A 20,167-nucleotide genomic window follows, 5' to 3' on the forward strand; every position below is an offset into this window, starting at 1 on the left:
CGTTGTAAATATTAAGCGATAACAATTAAATAATAAATTTAAAAATTACCGGCGAAAGTTGTATTAGTAATCCTCTAGTGGCGACACCAGCGAAGCTCAGAGCGTATAACAACTGTGTGTTTAATTGTATTAATTTGTACTTACATAAATAAATTACAATCAAATTTTGGTTTTAAACAGTTTTATTCATGAAATAATCGCAGCAAATTGCACTCGATCTCTAAAATTATTATCGAATTGTTGCCCTCGTGACACTGACATAATTTCACTACCCTTCGGGTCGTGAAACTAAAACTGTCAAAGAGTCACTCGGGAAAAATTCGATAATTTTAGAGCTCTTGTGCAATTAATACTGATAATTTACCTGTCTAGCAACAATATTGTTACAGCGATATTGTTAAAGAATAAGGCTATAACGTATTAAAAAAATCACTAAAATCGGACAACAGGTTTAGGAAATTCGAGACATCAAAAATGACCCATTTTGTGGGGTGCCCGTTTTTCGTGCCGGTCAGTGTATTTTCAATAATCTGTTCTATAGATATAGATTTTGTAACGATAAATATTTTAAACTGTTAAAATAACCCTACTCTAAATATAAATTTAATCTTAATTGATGTTTGTCAATGTTATAAATATTTATTTTTTAGCAAAAGAAGAATCCCAAACAAAAGTTAAAGAAGAGAGTCAAGAGACTGAAAACTTAAATTTCGTTTCCGCCCTAAGTGTGGAAGACGCCTTGGCCCAGCTTCCCCCAATTGACAAGTCGGTTCTCTTAGAAGATGACGAAGTACAGTGTACCTGCATACTCAAAGAGAACAAATCAGATTTCTCGGTGGAGGAAGAAGCGGAAATCGACTTGGAACACAAGTTCGAGTTCGTGGAAGACCACAACTGCCAAGCCAAGTATAAATTAAGGGAAACCTACCACTTGGACCACGTGACCGACGAGATGGTCGAAAGATTACACAATACCCTGATACCAAATGTAAATGGTAACTCGAGCATGGGGCCCCCAGCGCCTGAGCCCGTCATGCAAGAGAACGGATTGTATGTGAATGTAGTGCCTAATGTAAATATAGAAAGTATACCTAAAAATGTGAAAAACTTTGCAGGTGAAAATTTTAGTAGGTATAGTTTCTCAGAGACGCCGGAAGTGAAGCAAGTGCCTGAGGAACGGACAGGAGGTGATGTGTATACTAGTGATAATAAATGTTTTAGAGAATGGCACGAGGTCACTGACACTACCTCGTACCAAGGTGAAATTTTTAAAATTTTGCCCTATGTTATTATCGATTGAAATGCTAGTCTTTATTATTATTACTATTATTATTATTCATTATTATTACTACTGGCATATTTTTAGAGTAAGTACCGCTTTGATATAGATAAACACACAGAGTGAGTTTTATATATTATGGAGCGCCTCAATATTCTCGAAAACGGTTTGCACGATTTTTATAGGTTTTAGTGTCTTATGATGCGGCCAATATTATCCGCCGTATTTACATTGTTGTCAGATCTTCCGTTTTTCTGAAACTTTAATGAACTTATTTCAAATAAAACACCCGTTATATTTTTTACGTTTTTAAGTCCTGACAAAATACCGATTATGTTTCATTATTGTTCCCTATACTTAAATGCCACAAAGCTACACCATTTTTTTTTCACATTTTTGTAAGCTATATTTTTGCTAAGAATGTTTTTTTTTTATAAAATACTTACTTTTGAGTTATTAAACCATCTAAAAAGGTGTTTTTTTTTGTTGAAAAATAGACATATTCACTCGCAAATAATTTGAAAAGGATTATCTCACTGAAAAAACTCTATAGAACAAAAGTTTACACAATAAAAGTAAAAATTGCTTAGAATTAGTTAGTTTATCTACGAGAAGGGGTGGAACTCACCCCCAGGACAAAAGCACACATCGGCACAATATCATTTTTTTTCTTTGGCACGTTAGTTATGTGTATGCCAAATTTCATGTCGGTCCAAACGGTTCTCTAAAATCCGGCTATAACCAAAAAAACAATGTTTTACAATAAAACATGGCAAAAAATCTTAACGGGAGCTGGTAGAAGATGGTTTGAACTTGAATTTGGGTAGTTCTTAATTTCAAAAATAGTACATATTCATTACTTGTGTTTTGTGCCTTGAAAATCATCGTTTTACATTTTTTTTTTCAGTCTTAATTTGTTATAACTCAAAAACAGTCAACTTTAGAGACAAATTACAAGAGATCTTTTTTGTTCCGAATGACCCAAAAACCCTAAAATATCTACCCGGGCCAAAAAAATTGATTTTCATAATGTGTTTAAGTAAATGTAGAAATAGCTCAGAAATTATGGTATTTAGGTATAGAGAACATACACAAAAATTAATCAGTATTTCTTAAGGACTTCAAAACGCAAAATATATACAGGGTGCTCCATTTGAAATAAGAAAGTTCATTAAATTTCCAGAAAACCAAAAGATCTGACAACCATGTAAACACCACCATAATGTCTGCCGCATTACCAGACCCTTACTCACTAAAACCTATAAAAATAGTCCAAGTCTGAGTCGGTCCATATAATATTAGATTCACTCTGTAGGTATAGATGATTTGCCGGACGAGTCTAGCCATAAAATCAAATGGTATTGATTTCAAGTGACAAAAAACTACGAGGTTCGTAGTAAATACGCCTATAATTTTGTTTTTAATTATAGATATGTTCAAGTAGGAACTATCCTTGTTTCCCCAGGACAAATTTATATCTGCTGTTCCAAAATTTGAGGCTTAGGGTCTTAAACCAGGCTAATCAACTATAGTTCTCTTAATATTATGTTTACCTGAAAACCTGTATTATTATCATCTAGTTGTCCATAGTTTCCATCAAAATTAATACTTTTATAGTATCAATCAACTTGCTTTGGAATAACGTCCTCATAGAAATGTGCAACACGTATTGATCTCCTCATCGTAGACATCATCACCAAATCTTCAATCACAATTGAAGGATTGTGCTTAGTTCCATATCATGAGTATTTTATGAACATTTTAAAAAGCTCTAACTCATTTAAGTATAGTAATTAAAATCAAAACAGTTCTCTTCAAAACATCGTCAAAATCAAAGAAAATTGTCGACAATTAAATTTGAAATCCAACAAACCAGACAAATGTTGACTGAAGATGAAGAATATCATTATCAAATATTATATTGGGTTATTGTGTATTATGAAGATGTATACAATAATCATTTTTATTAAAATAAGCACTGTAGGACAATAAGATGATACATATACATCTTTATTATGAATATTCTTCAAAAAATACTCCTTTTATAAGCTATAATACCACCGTTATTTAAATTAATACAAGGAAACTATATCATTGCATTTCTCCATAAACTTTCCTGATCTCCTATTAAACATCAGGCACTTTCACGACTTTAGCATTAAGAAAACTAATCACAGTGACTATTTTCGTAGTCGCTGGCATTTTTAATCGTTTAATGCCTGGTTGCACCAACAAATCTTAAGCTCCAGCTTAGCCCAGCTCAGCTTATAGATAGGGCCGCTTTAAGTCTCACGGTGCACCATAATTTTCGATTCTTATCGAAGGACTACGTGTGGCAATCCATTGTGGAAAGCTGAAAGATGGTGCAACACGTATGTTTCGTAAGCTGAGCTTAATGCACGTCTTCAGCTTAATAGGCCAATCAAGTTAGGTTTTTACTTGACATAACGGAAAAGACGAGGTTTGACAGTTAAAATGTGTAGTATGAGATATTACAAAAATACTACAATCTTGGGATTCATCAATTTTTTAGTGGAACAATTTTTAAATAAACAATCAAAACGTCAAACTTAGTTTTTTGCTCATAACTTAAAAACTTGTTTATCTAGAGATTTGACGTCCACAGGTAACTTTTTCAGAAAATAAAGATACATCGAATGAGATACGCTAAATGAAAATCATTTAATAAGCAAAAAAGTTATTGCAAAACGGACGACAAAATCGCTGTTTTTGAATATTGTTAATAACAATTTTATTGTTTATTAAAATATGTTTAAATATACCTAAATTTGAGGGCATTATAGTGTATGAATGGTGAGCAAAAAATTGTCCAGATCTGTTAAATAATTTGTGCAAAATTGAATTTGTTTATAAATTTTTTTTAAAAATGAGCTAATTTCTGAGGCTGGTCCAGTTAATTTTGCTGAATGGATCTCAATAATCCGGGGCTCATTTCCTTCGTTAAGATGTATACTAATAGCCTATGAAAAAAAAAGTAAAAAAAAATTACACGTACGGACACAAAATTATTTGTTAATAAATAGCAGTTTTTAAGCTTGCTTAAATAAGATAGCTTAAAATTCCAATTCTACCAATTCTAGAAAAAAACATACTCCATATTCGGATTCAGAGACCTCGAAAACATAAGGAATGACCAAAATTTGTCATTCAACTTGTTGATTTTTGTGGTCGGTATAACGTATTTTTAGGGGTTGCTGGCGCTCGCCAGCCGTGCCCACGATTCAGTCAGTCGACTACGCCCGCTATTTTTTACTTTAGTCGGAATGCAAAATACTCTTTGTTTATAACACTCTTGTTTAAACAATTTTTAACATTTTTTCTTGATAAAAACTTTGTTAAAAACTTTGACTTTTCTTATAAAAGATTGATTAATTTCATCTCTTAGTGTTGTTAATTAACGTAACAGTGATTTTTTCAAAAAAAAGGGGCCATCTCAGCCCCCAAGGGTCGTAGGACCTAAAATTTTTTTTTAGAAGTTGTGTATTTTAGCTGGATTTCCGTATTTTTTATTGCCATTTAATTTGATCTAATTTCTACGAAATTATTGTAATTGTTTATAAGCATAAAAACTGCTATTTATTAACAAATAATTTTGTGTATGTACATGTAATTTTTTTTTACTTTTTTTTTCATAGGCTGTTAGTATACATCTTAACGAATGAAATGAGCCCCAGAATATTGAGATACATTCAGCCAAATTAACTGGACCAGCCTCAGAAATTAGCTCGTTTTTCAAAAAATTTTATAAACAAATTCAATTTTGCAAAAACAATTTAACAGATCTGGACCATTTTTTGCACACGATTCACACACCATAATGCCCTCAAGTTTAGGTATATTTAAACATATTTTAATAAACAATAAAATTTTTATTAACAATATTCAATAAAACCGATTTTGTCGTCCGTTTTGCAATAACTTTTTTGTTTATTAACCGATTTTTATGTAGCGTATCTCATTCGATGTATCTTTTTTTCTGAAAAAGTTACCTGTGGACGTCAAATCTCTAAATAAACAAGTTTTTAAGTTATGAGCACAAAACTAAGTTTGACGTTTTGATTGTTTATTTAAAAATTGTTCCACTAAAAAATTGATGAATCCCAAGATGGTTAGTCTTTTTGTAATATCTCATACTACACATTTCAACTGTCAAACCTCGTCTTTTCCATTATGTCGAAAAACGGCTTATTTTTTACTAACTTGATTAATCTATAAGATCTGTTGGTGCAACCAGACATTAGACACTTGAAAGTGGTCACAAATTTATGTGAACACATCAGAATATTTCTGTGATGCTCTTTGGATTTTTCCAGACAGGTATATTTACACAGCGCACGTGCCTGAAGCGGTACTGACTTTAAAAATGTGCCTTGTATTCAGTTATGTTCAGGGTAAATGTATAGAACAATCAGAGCTACTTAGGGTGTTACATGTGGTCCGTCACCAACGAAAAAAATTATTATGTTGCAGAAATTTCTTCGTTTCAAAAATAATTAATTTTATACATAATGAAACAAAAATATTGGTTATATATTCGTAGTAAAAATTACAGAAACAATTATTTGTGTATATTATAATCCCAAAAAGTTATGATTTAGCAAATAAATATCCATCTTTATAAACTGGAGACAGGCTTTATTCCAATTTTTATGTTTTTTTGTGCATGAGCCCAAGGTTCCTAAATTGTAATTATGTGTATATACAGTGATGAGCGTGCTAATAACCGGCAAAATAGCGCAAAAGATGGAAAACATTAAATTGTGAGATAAAAAGAAATAAAACTAGTAGAGTTGTTAAATTTAGCGATAGTAACATATAAATTGGCATTATATTGATTGTTTCCCACCTTTGACGTATCAGAGGAGTATGCCAACTAAAACTGTCACTGTGACAGTGGCATTTCTCAAATTCGTTCGATACGTCTAAAGGTGGGAAACAATCAATATAATGTCAATCTATAAGTTACTATCGCTAAATTTAACATCTCCACTAGGTTCATCTCTTTTTATCTCACAACTTAATATGTTTTCCATCTTTTGCGTCATTTTGCCGGTTATTAGTGCGCTCATCACTGTATACAGTATAACTGGTAAAATAGCTCAAAAGATGGAAAACATAATACATTGCGAAACAAAAAGAGATGAAACTAGTGGAGGTGGAAATTATCGTTATAAACGTATTAATTAACATTACATTACATAGTTTCCCACCTTTAGACGTCTGTGACAGGAGTATTTTATAAAATTCTACTGTCACAGTGACGGTTGTCATGCTCCTCTGATACGTCTAAAGGTGGGAAACTATGTAGGTAATGTAATGTTAATTAATACGTTTATAACGATAATTTCCACCTCAACTAGTTTCATCTCTTTTTGTTTCGCAATGTATTATGTTTTCCATCTTTTGAGCTATTTTGCCGGTTATTAGCGCGCTCATCACTGTATATATACACCGTTTTTTGGCGACAACACCTTTCCGGTAGGGATCTATGGAGGAGTATCACCAAGCCGCAAGCCCTTATCCCCTACGATACCGCTCCTCCATAGGCCGACCAGACCAAGCCGTAGATTTTGTATACTTTTAGACTGCGACGTTAGCCTTTTATTTTAAATATTTTTATTTTATTTCTCGTTTTTAAAAAGTTTTTATTTATTTATAAACATTGATGTTTTGTATTTTGATAACGATTTCGGAAATAGAAATCGAAACGTCAAATAAACTTAATTTCAAACTAAAATTGTGGCTTATACCCAACTGAAATAATAATAAAACATGAATTTTTATTTAATTAATTTTTTTTAACTATTTCATATGTTAAGTGCAATGCTAAGTTTTATGCTGTAGTATGCTTTAATTGTTTTTAACTTTCCTTTTTTCTACCTTTATTGAAACCAAATTAAACAAAAATAGCAGTTCCAAACAAAGCAATTTTAGAAATTCTTAAAAGACCGTAAATGCAAATTGTTGATTATTGTAGTGCAATTTCTTGAGAATTTTGCATATTGTAGTTACTTATGCTTGATCCAACTTCCATCGAAAATTTAAAAATTCGAAAAGCTTACCCAAATTTATTTATTCTTGTTTTTACAATATATGACCAATCTTTCTGTTACTTTCTGTATAACATGTCATAAGGGATATACCATATTTATTATTATGTTATATCGTTCCTATAAATTGGCATAAATGATTAAAAAATCATATGAGTGGTGCTTTATGTTTTATTTTGAATAATTTTTTATTTGGGCATATCTAAATGACAAATTAGAGAAAAAAATTTATTTAGCAAGATTTAAGTGTTTAAACATCTTCATATTCATTTAAGTATGCAAACCTAAAAAAGTATGCAAAATATAAAATCATTTTATATAATTTTTAGTAATGGGGTTAATATGGCACATATTTGATTGATTCACCATATCGTCCCTATCATTTCCAACTATCGAATGTGAAAAATCGGGTTTTTCAGATTCGATACCTTGCCCTCGCATTATATGTAATACATCTTGTGGCAAATTCTCGTTATTGTAGCTTGATTAGGAGCGCGGAAAATATACATACTGTTTAAACCATCGAATATGAACATTTTTTTATATTTGGTTGACTGCAAACTGACGAAAATGGTTCTATTCGATACTTGTGTTTTGTATAAATATAACTAAAGGTATATTTGTACAATGCTAAATGTCGAATGTGTCACATTCGTTAGTTTGTGTTGTAATTTATTCAACAGTTATTCAATTATAATCTGTAAACTGTCGAAAATACTAAACTGCTGAGAATAAAATGCACGTGTGTACAATTAGTGCGAATTTTGTTTCAGTATCGCTTCCAAGAAATTCTTATGAGGCAGTTTATGATTTCATTTTAACGGATTTTCATTATTTGATTATACAGTTACTCGCTATTATACATTCGCTACTTTGAATCATCGGACCGAAACAAATCTTTCATTAATACAAAAAGCAAAGTAACGAATGTGATTTTTTGGAGAGAAAAAATGACAAGCAGTTCAAAGAGCCTAACCGGGTAAGATGATGAAAACTCCCCTTAACTCGATTCGAATTCCATATAGGTCACCGTTTAGCATATATAGTGAAACTCACTTTTTGAAATTTTTAGCCCCCTAGGTGGTCATGTGACCCTAGAGCCTAATTAGGGTTTTTATGTTTTTATTTTTTATCTCGGCCGCATCGAGAACTAGCGAAAAACTTTAAATAAAAAAGTTGTAAGCTTTAAAAAGTTCTGTCCGCAAATTTTTTTTTTAATTTTTGGCGGGAAATTTAAGTTTTAGAACGATTCTAAAATTTTAAATGGGTATAAAAAAATAACTAAGACATTCGTTTTCACGAAAAAAATATATAACGTGTATTTTTGCGTCACCCTGAATTTTTTAAAAATTTTAAAATTGGTGAAACGCACCTTTAAAAATAAAAAACCGCATTTTTTCAGTTTTTTTTTCGTTTTTTGATACAATTTAATACATATTTTTCAAAAAAGGTAACACCGTCACTACAATAGGTAAAAAACTGAAAAATAATTGTGGTTTGCTTAATAAATTTTTTTTGTCATTCCATCCATTTTCAAGATACAGGGTGTTGAAGAAAACAAAATTTTACACATTTTTTACGATTTTGCCGAAACTACTGGCAACATTGTAATAAAACTTGGCGGGTTTTAAGAGGTAGTTATTGTGCATGTTTTGACATACAATTAAGGATTTGATATTCATCATTGGAGCGCATACGGGTAATGGTCTTAATTTTCAAAGAAAAAAGGATAGTACGCCACTGACATATTTCAAATTAACAATCATTTTTGAATTCCTGGTTAAATTTGCGATAAAAAAATATGTTCTTATTTTTTCATACGACGCGCCGTTTTCCTGCAAAAAAATAAAATATTTAAACGCTTCCAAAGTATTCGAATTAGTTTTTATAATGGATGTACGAGTTTATGTAGACTAAAAGTTTGAATACTTTGTAAGAGTTAAGATGTTTTATTTTTTTAATAAAATGGCGCGTCGTATGAAAAAATAGGAAGATAGATTCTCTGTCACAAATTGAACGAGGAATTTAAAAACGATTGTTAATTTGAAATATGTCAGTGGCGTACTATCTTTTTTCTTTAAAAAGTTCAGAGCATTACCCTTATGCGCGCCAATGATAAATATAAAATTCTAAATTGTATGTCAAAAAATGCACAACAACTACCTCTTAAAACTCGCCACATGTTATTACAATTTTGCCAGTAGTTTCGGCAAAATCGTAAAAAATGTGTAAAATTTTGTTTTCTTCAACGCCCTGTATCTTGAAAATGGATGTAATGACAAAAAAAATTCATTAAGCAAACCCCAATTATTTTTCAGTTTTTTACCTATTGTAGTGACGGTGTTACCTTTTTTGAAAAATATGTATAAAATTGTATCAAAAAACGAAAAAAAAAACCGAAAAAATGCGGTTTTTTATTTTTAAAGGTGCGTTTCACCAATTTTAAAAATTTGAAAACATTCAGGGTGAAACATTATGCAAAAAATACTCGTTGTATATTTTTTTCGTGAAAACGAATATCCTAGTTATTTTTTATACTCTTTTAAAATCGTTCTAAAATTTAAATTTCCCGCCAAAAAATAAAAAAAAATTTTAGGACAGAACTTTTTAAAGCTTTTCGCTTTTTTAAGTTTTTCGTTAGTTCTCGATGCGGCTGTGATAAAAAATTAAAACTTAAAAACCCTAATTAGGCTCTAGGTGGGTCACATGACCACCTAGGGGGCTAAAAATTTCAGAAAGTGAGTTTCACTATATATGCTAAACGGTGACCTATATGGAATTCGAATCGAGTCGGGGGCAGTTTTCATCATCTTACTCGGCTAGGCCCTTTGTTATCAATCTAACAAGGATTAAACATTACATACAAAAAATATAAAAATTTTCCCATTTGTCAATGCGCTGATTTAGGAATCTCTAAAAAAGAGTTATTTTGCTCTCCTGAAAAGTACCACTTTTCACATTCGATAGTTGGAAATGGCAGGGACGATAATAAGAGTACATACTTTGTGACATACATGCTTTGGGCCGTCTTACGAATAAGACTGATTCTTAGCTGTGCCGGTATAGTATCACCATCTTTCTAAGAAACTAATTAATATTCAGCTCAGCAGGGTGTTATTGATCGAGGTATGAAATTACATAAACAAGGGATCTACGTGTTTTATGAAATGATCCCTTGTTTATGTAATTTCATACCTCGAACAATTGATCTGAATATTAACGAGTCTCTTAGAAAGATGATAGTTCCTACTATAAGCGGTATGATCTCTTATGCTCTCATATTTTTTTCTAATAATAATATTTACCATTATTTTCCCTTTTACAACAAACTGTTAAAACTGCCAGATTTTGCGTGATGGGTACATTTCTTTTGTAATTTTAGCCCTTTTTTTTACATTTTATTAATTTACATCGATATTTTATTCAAACAGGACAAATAACGATGCCGTGATAAAATGCAAATTAGAACTATGTATATAAAAAAAATTTCTAGACATGATTAAAATAATATCATGTATATTATACATTATAAAATTTTAGTGCCTTCTTTTTCAAGTGCCATATAATTCGTGAATACTATTATGTCTTCACATTTTATAATTTAATAATAATAGGCGTATAATGGCAAAATACGATACGAAGTGAAAGAAATGAACAGTTGCCAGTAGGGTATGTGTCACGTATACCAACAGGGACTATAAAATGTTCAATCACTTTAATTTATCCCATTATTACTTTCGACTTGTACTTTTCATTACAGTCAGTTTTGGCTTAATCCGATATAAACATAATATTTACCTTAGACATGCCACAATAAAACAGTTTCAGCATCTTTTTAAATATATTTTGGTCTCAGATAAGCTAAACACTCTATACTACCATACATCTTCTTTCTCTATCGGCTGCTTCGCGAAATAATTCTACTGTGGAACCACACCATTGTCTAATATAACGCAACAATAAAAGTTTCTTTCGACTAATCCATCTCTTTCCCTCCACTTTTCCTTGTATTATAAGACGAAGTAGGTGGTATTTAGGTCCTCTAAATATGGTCGAAGTATTCAGTTTTTCTCCTCTTTTATGGTGTTCAGGACTCCATACATACAAATTAGTTATGTATTAGTAATCATTGTCAATAGTTCTGTATGAATGAAAAACTATTCCACCCTTTATGGAAACCTCAACAGGCGTGTAGGAGTGTTGTAAAATTACACACATTAGACTCTTTCGTATTTTACAATCTTTTACAATTGAAAATATCACAAGGAAAAATTCCTGTACTGGCTGTATACCATAAATCACAAAAAATAAAAACCTTATCTTGTAAAAGATATATTTAAAATCCCTAAAAAGGATTGTATCAGAACAAAACGTTTTCGGAATCAGTATTCCATCATCAGTGTTATCACAGGTTTACATGCTTTAAGCACCTAAGTGCGTGAGTTGTCACCTAAATTCTGCCATGTAAGGTTCTACCTACAATTTCCCAACCAATATGGTTGATGTCATGTAATGCCAGAGGTTAATCTGAAAATATTTTTAACATCCTTTAAAATCGGATAACATAATGTAATCCCAACTGTTTAAAATCAATTTAAGGGTTTTTACCCGTACATTTTGGTGACTTAAAGCATGTAAACCTGTGATAACACCGATGATGGAATATTGATTCCGAAAACGTTTTGTTGTGATACAGTCCTTTTTAGGGATTTTAAATATACCTTTTACAAGAAAAGGTTTTTATTTTTTCTTTTACAATTGCTCGTGCATGCGCGAAAAGGAATATCTACAAATAAATGCTAATCTCTTCCATACCATGTTAATATGCTCTTAAGATAGGAAAATATGAAGTAGGTTAAGGATTTTTTTAAGAAATTGAAGTTTAGTAAATGTAATTAACACACTCAGAGCCTTGCCACTTGGTTATTTCGTCAACATTAATATATTTAAGAAACCATTCTTCATATATATCTTCTAGGCCATGGTGGTCTTTTAGTGTGCATTTAAAAATGCAGTTAATAAAAAGTTACAAATGTTTTGGGCCCATTACTAGTGTTGGGTCACTTCTGCTGATCTCTTTAAAGCAGCGGTATCGAAAGTGCGAATTGCCATGCTGGTTGCCGACCTTCTTAGAGGAGATGGCACATGAAGAAGAAGAAGTGGTTCCAACGTGGCAGGGAACGTGTTAAGGATTATTACTTTCCTATAAAGCCTTAGTTTTGCTCAGTATATGTATGAGTGACCAATAAATACTTCTACTTTAATATTATCTTCTGCAGTTCTCAAGTACAATATCTTCTTTTTGTTTTAAGAGCTTCCGAATATTTCCAAAGAACTAATGTTTAGATTAAAAATATATTAACCTTCCGATGACCAACCTTTTTTTGTTACACGGATGACCAACGGGGGTAAAAAATGACCTGGAATGAATGTTTTCAGCATTTAAATCTTCATCTAACAATACATCCTCGTTTTCGGATACTATTTCATCTTCTATATCATCATAAAAATCGCTAGCAGTAACAATTTCCTGTAACTCAGCCTCAGTAAGATATTTGCGGGCCATATCTTATATGTACACAAAATACTAAGAACCTATAATAATATATGCCAGGAAATAATAATAATGACTAACTGTAGCAGACAGGAATGTCATGATTCATACATAACAGGCACCACAGTCTAAAAATAGATTTTGATAACGCGCAGTGTAAAATTACTTGGAATTCCACATAATAGACGGTATTTTACTAAACATCAACTTCAGAATATATTGTTTATTCGTAAAATATAGGGAATTTTTTTATTTCAAAATATGAGGATATCTAGAATGACATTAAAGTCAAATAAAAAAATAATGAGTTAAAAATTGAAAATACTTTTGAATTTATTAAAGAAAAACATACGCTGGGGTCCAAATTTACCCCCTTGGTCATCCGAAGGTTAATACAAATAATTTATAAAAAACTCATTTTTCTTCTAATCTACACGATACTCACCCTTTTGTCTAACACTGCATAAATGAATTTTCTTATTCGCTGATCAGCTGGTAAACGACATTGCATAGTTTTACAAGTACTGTATTTATCATCCATAAACATCTATTTAGTTTTGCGAAAATTTAAATGTTTCTAGAAAGTATGATAAGAAAGAAAACAACATGAAGTACCAATCAACAAATATGGGATTAGTTCAAAAAGTTATATAAAGAATATAGTCCAGGAACTGAGGGTTTGAAAAACACATACTTGCAGTTTTAGTGCTAGTTATCATTATCATCTATGACAAGGATAGTATTGAAGAAAGCAACATTTTTATGTATCTGGAAAATAATTAATTGATTGTTGATCGTGTTATAAATAAACTGGCACATCTACGTTTCACTAACGTCAAATAACTATTTATCAAAGAAGTATTTACTCTTCGAATAAATTGACAAGTTAATCTCGCTTTAAATATCTATAAAAAAGAAAATTCGTCAGTTTAACTTTAAATTATCAAAATTGTATTGAAACACAATAAAAATACGATCGCCTAATAAATGTTATTCAACGAATAACTATTCATTGATTTATTTGTTGTTGGTGAAACCGGCCCTTATTGGAGTAAATTATAGACATAATTGAATAATAATTATCGATGTACATTAGTATTTGTTAAAATTATATTTTAAAAATTTTTGGATGGTGACTTTTATATTATACACTAGAATCTCTGCATTTGGTAAGAGCATTTTGGTAAACCTTTTACTATATCAAGTGTTTCAATTATAGGTGCTTCCAAGTTTAAGTGTAACACAAACTCTGATTGATCTATAAATTTATCAAATTTAAACAGATGGGATGTTTGCGAATAGAACGAGTGTTATTTGTTTATGTTGAAAGTTACAAATATTCAAAGTATAAGAAATGTTCAGGAAACATCGTGAAACTAAGGTGTTATATTCTTTCATAAAGAATTTTATACATATCTATCATTATTGCATCAATAGAAAAAAACAATGTAAAATGCTGTGAAATATATTTCAGTTTGTATTATTCGTTTAAAATTGTTTATTTTTATTTTCTTCTAGGTTAGATACATATTATATACAGTATGTCTGAAAAAGTTGGCAACAAATAGGGCATTCCAATATGCTGTCAAAATTAAATCAATATGGCGGCTGGGAGCAAACATAAATGTTATTCTGTGAGTTCTTAATGTGTTTTAGATCATTTTAGTTGCGTTTCTTTGTAATTTTGTTTTGTACAAGGATTAATTTAACATTTTCACTTTTAGAATTAATTTAAAAAGATAATATGCCATATTTCTGTTGCGTTTTGAAGTCTGGAATGCGAAGTAATCCTGATAAAGTTCAGTTTTATCGGTTACCATCAACGCTATATTTTAAGCATAAAACTAAACTAAATAAGTTATCATTTGAAAGACAAAAAAATGGTTGAATGCTATAAAACATCCCATAAAACTGCTAAATAGCTATGTCCATGTTACTTACGCTTAGAAAAAGTCTCCAGTGTAGGTTAACTCGGACTCCTTGAGGGAAAATGGATCTATGTTATTTATTTTGCCTTACTGTGTTATATTTTGCTTTTAACCTTCTAGCAACATATGTATTGTCTACCAACAACTTTCGAAAATATTCACTCATGTTCATTTATTCACTGCTTAAAACTAAGTAAAACACTTCTACAACTAAAAACTACACGAAATCAATAACAAAATGTTCGGAAAATACAACTAAAAAACTATTAAAGTGAAAAATTTAAGAAACACAATGTGGCACAAATATAATGTTTGTCCCCCAGCGGTGTCATAAACGTCGAAGTCTTAGAATGCCCTATTAGGCAAGGCGAAAACGGCGGGTTCTTTGGAGAAAATACTCCCATGAGATCTTTTTGCATAATCACATTCGTGAGACATTCCAGAATAAGATTCAAGAAATCCCCCCCCCCCGCGGAAAGTGGTCCAAATTTTTTTTAATCTAACTGCAAAAAATCAATGTTTTTGGCCCGGACAATTTTTTTTTAGGTTTTTTGGACTAAGCTGCCATAATCTTTAACACGGGATCAGTCGCGCTGTTAAAAAATTCAACATTTTATCCTTTTCCGTGCTAGCTTGATGAAAAATTTCGCAACATAGCTTTCCATTCGTAAGTACCTCGAGGAACAGTGTAGTAATGCACATGTCCAAGTATTCGCTCTGAGCTTTAAAAAAGTGTCAAAGCAAAATCTACCGACCTGCTCATGGTGGCGGTTGCTTGAATCTTTGTAAGGACGCTATATTGTATGTTTAAATGGGACATTTTAAAAAAAATGCCATATCACGTTATTTGTTGTGTTGTTCACTGTAAAAATACATGGAAAACTAGTGATGTGAAATACTTTTATTTTCCTCATTCCCAAAAAAATTAGATCAAAGAATAAAATTAATTAACGCTGTTATAAGGATGAAGTGAGGTTAACTTTTTCTATATATACAAAGGATGTGGCAATATACACATGATATAATAATATTCTTATTCTCATGATCATTTTTCAGTGCGTCACAGTTTTTCGATTTCTCTCTAATGGATTAAGTTTGATGAGACGGAAAAAGCGGTAGCTCCGTGATTAAACACAAAAATAATGCAGCATTACCATGGTTATATACATAAGACGTCTATTCCTAACCTACGTTTGCTTCGTTGATATTTAGAATGCGCGTTTTTTCTAGCCAATCAAATACACGTATTACGAACATTTGACGAAAACTTCGTCCATTTTGGCCAATTTTTAGAAGTGTCAAAGAGTCAAGTGACGGTTATTATTCAGGTCAGTATTTTGTGTACCTATCATTTTGAAATTTCGAATTCGACTTCCCTTGTGTTTCACAACGTTTTTGTGCATTATTTTGTGTTTTGGTTTAGAATTTAGTTCGTTAAAAGTTAGTTTTGTATTTTGGTTTAGAATTTAATTCGTTAGAAGTTAGTTTATACTCCAGGTTATTATGCAAGAAAAATATCCATAGTAAGGAGACGTAACTCATGGCTGAAGAACCTTAGGAACTGGTTTCGATGTAATAACAATGAATTATTTAGAGCCGCGGTTTCAGAAATAAAGATCGCTCTGATGATTACCAACTTTTGAAGCGGAGACAGCACGTAGAGAAGATAAAAATACAGTTTATGGATAGTTTCGTGTCATTTTTGAATGTTTCCATATTTATAAATTTAATTAACAATATTGTTTACTTTTTAATTTTATTCCCCTCTATAAAAAATACCTACATGTTAACATATTGTGTAAAAATAAAATCTACTAAATTACTAATTAGTTTAATTCCACAAGCTTTTCACCTATGGCGAAGTACGATTCTGGCATCTGTCAGATTCGTCAATAATTACATGAAATAACTCTCGACACACCCAATACAGTATATGACGTCATAATTAATGACGCGCTGAAAAATGATCATGAGAACAAGAATATTTACGTTTTTATAAGTTTTGTACAGCTGGTTCCTAAAAAAGCTGATACGACTCTTAGTAAGATTTGAGCAGTGTATGATTGGTCTGACATTATATTATATTTATTATGACAGACAAATAATAAAATAAACAAACAAGCCATTTTTTGAGGTTGAAGTTATCTGACAAATTTTAAGATTTGGCAGTGACAGTGACAGTATGTAAATAATAAGTGTTTATCCTTCAAAATATAATAAATTAAATATAATTAAACTCATTCATTATATCACACCTCATCAAAAGCTTTTTACAAGAACATAGTCAGCGATTTTGACATGGCTTAGAGCCAGACTACATCAAGATCCCCTATAAATCGTGCTGGTAATTGCCTTGCAGCGAGACCAAAAAGAAGAAGAAGAAGAAAGTACACTGCTCAATTTTCTACAAAATACGCTTTAAGAGTCGTATCAGTTTTTTTTTTGGAACCAGCTGTACATATTACATACACTTTTTAGCTCTGATAAATCCGAATTGACTCGCTATCGCAAATTATGTCGATAAATCTTTATTAACGACAAAAAATATTTTTGTTGAACTATAAATGACATAAAAAATAAGTACTGAATTCTAACACTTTGTATTCGTTTATTATCACTAGAAAATAAAATATTCAAGTTTAACAAAATAATCCCATAAGAGTCAATACTAAAACGTCCTTACAAAACTGACAGCGTGTCACGTGACTGTAAATTTCTGTAAATAGAGGGGAAACGCACGGAGCCAATACCGGACAGTAGATAGTAGAATTGACTTTTGTTAGATACAATCTAACGACGCGACTGAAAACGTATGTCAAAATTTTCAATTATAATTTTCTAGTATTGTGCCTAAGAGTCTTTCAGATATCTATACTCTCTACCAACGGCGTAACCAGGATGGCCCTAAGGGGGGTGGGGTTACAACTACTGAAAGGTCTCTAGCGGGTATGGTGTTAAGCGTATAGAGCTCAAAGTACATCCCAATGGAGGGGGTGGTTATAACCCCCAGAACCCACCTGGTTACGTCTGTGCTCTCTACCTATCTAAACGATCTCTATATTAACCGTAACCATAAATTAACAGTTGTAAGCTCTTTGCGCAAAAATTGTCACGACGCGACGTACTATAATCGGAATTACATACTGTTGTTATATTTTGGTGTTTGGTCCGTTTCTTTGTATCTGTTATCTTTTATTATAGCCTTTGTTTTGTTTTCGTATATCCCTCGTGTTAGAAATAGATATTTTTAACATAAAAATACTATCAAATAAAAATTTGTTTTAAATACGTATTGTTAGATAAAATGTAACGCGCGACCGATCGTGTGACAGAAAAGCGCGCTACTGTTCCCGGGAATGTTCAGGATAACAGACATCCTGAAAATTTACATTTTGCAACAGTGAGTAAAATAATGAAAAAGTTCAAGAGTTGTGGAAATGTTGATAATAAATTCAAAAAGAAGCATCAGCATTCAAAATCGAGTAATGCTCTCGGCAGTAGAAAACCCTAAAGATTCGTGAAAGAAAACGTCAGCTTTATTTAGTGTGAGTAAAGATGTTTCAACCATATTAAAATCAAACTTTAAGTTCATCACACAAATTTAAGTATTAAAATCACACCCTAGTTCACTCATACCCTAAAAGCAGGAGATCTTGATAGAGGGTTTGAATTTTATGCTTGGTTCCAAGGAAAGTTAGTAAGATAATATTTTTATTTCATGGTGTATATTTTTTTTTCGGACAAAGCAAGTCTAATGGGGTGGGCAACTCACAACATTGCCGTTGTATGGACCATTCTTTTTTTTCGAACTACTATGAATGATAAATGTTACCTAGAATTTTTATGAAATAATATTCCTGAATTCCTTGATAACCTACCAATAATAGAAAGGCAATGTATATGGTACCAACATGATGAAGCACCATGTCATAATAGAAATTTTCAAGAATTTCTTCTACAAATTTTTAACGGAAAAGTAATTAGAAGATTTGTAGACGTTGCTTGGCCTGCAAGGTCTCCGGACCTGAACCCCTTAGACTTCTTCTTATGGGGATACTTGAAACAAAAAGTGCACCTTAAAAGACCATTAGAAAATATTAATCATTTGGAAAGAACAATTAGGGAAGCATGTGACGGTGTTACTCCAGCTATTATTAAAATAATTTTCTCAAAGAACAATTATCTGCTTAGAAAGGGACGGTAGATACGTTGAGGCGTATGTGCAATGAGGAAAAAGTTAAACGTATTTTTCTTTTTATCTGATATTGTATTTTGAAAAAAAGTAATTCTAATTATATTATTTGTCTACATTATATTATTGATTACTTCATTCATAGGAGATTCTGACCAATAGAAAGGTACAGAAATAAAAATTAAAGTGACATTAATGACAATTACTGTTTTTAAAAATTATAAAAGTGATGACTTTCAACCGTCAAATATTTATAACAACTGTTTATTTAATTGTACTAATTTGTACTTACATAAATAAATTACAATAAAATTTTGGTTCTGAACAGTTTTATTCATGAAATAATAACAAATTGCACTCAATCTCTAAAATTATTATCGAATTTTTGGCCTCGTGATACTTTGACATAATTTCACTCCCCTTCGGGCCGTGAAATTAAAACTGTCAAAGTGTCACTCGGAAAAAATTCGATAATTTTAGAGTTCTTGTGCAATTACTACTGATTATTTCATTCATAGGAGATTCTGACCAATAGAAAGCTACAGAAATCTAAATTAAATTGATAATTTTTGATAATTTCCCGTCGTCAAGTATATTACGTCAGATGCCCTTCGTTGCTACGAAAAAATACATTCAGTAACATTAATGACAATTAATGTTTTAAAAATGATAAAAGTGATGACTTTCAACCGTAAAATATTTATAACAACTGTGTGTTTAATTGTACTAATTTGTACTTACATAAATAAATTACAATAAAATTTTAGTTTTGAACAGTTTTATTCATGAAATAATCGCAACAAATTGCACTCGATCTCTAAAATTAATATAGAATTTTTGCCCTCGTGACACTTTTGACATAATTTCACTCGCCTGCGGCTCGTGAAATTAAAACTGTCAAAGTGTCACTCGGGAAAAATTCGATACTTTTAGAGCTCTTGTGCAATTACTACTGATTATTTCATTCATAGGAGATTCTGACCAACAGAAAGCTACAGACATGCAAATTAAGGTGATAATTTTTGATAATCTCTCGTCGTTAAGCATATTACGTCAGATGCCCTTCGTTGCTACGAAAAAATACATTCAGTGACATTAATGACAAATGTTTTAAAAATTATAAAAGTGATGACTTTTTTTTTT

At 31.3% G+C, this 20,167-nt stretch overlaps 1 protein-coding gene across 1 annotated transcript in view; it reads left to right on the forward strand.

Annotated features, from left to right (window-relative positions):
• LOC114328261 (mediator of RNA polymerase II transcription subunit 26) overlaps positions 1-19,790 on the forward strand; it is a 44,646-nt gene extending 24,856 nt beyond the window's left edge. Inside the window, exon 4 of the mRNA XM_028277063.2 lies at positions 651-19,790. Within this exon, the coding sequence (XP_028132864.1) occupies positions 651-1,300 (650 nt within the window). The 3' untranslated portion in view covers positions 1,301-19,790. The remainder of the gene's footprint in view (positions 1-650) is intronic.
• Positions 19,791-20,167: the final 377 nt, after the last annotated feature.

Source organism: Diabrotica virgifera, chromosome 3 (assembly GCF_917563875.1).
Source record: "Diabrotica virgifera virgifera chromosome 3, PGI_DIABVI_V3a".
NCBI lineage: Eukaryota > Metazoa > Arthropoda > Insecta > Coleoptera > Chrysomelidae > Diabrotica > Diabrotica virgifera.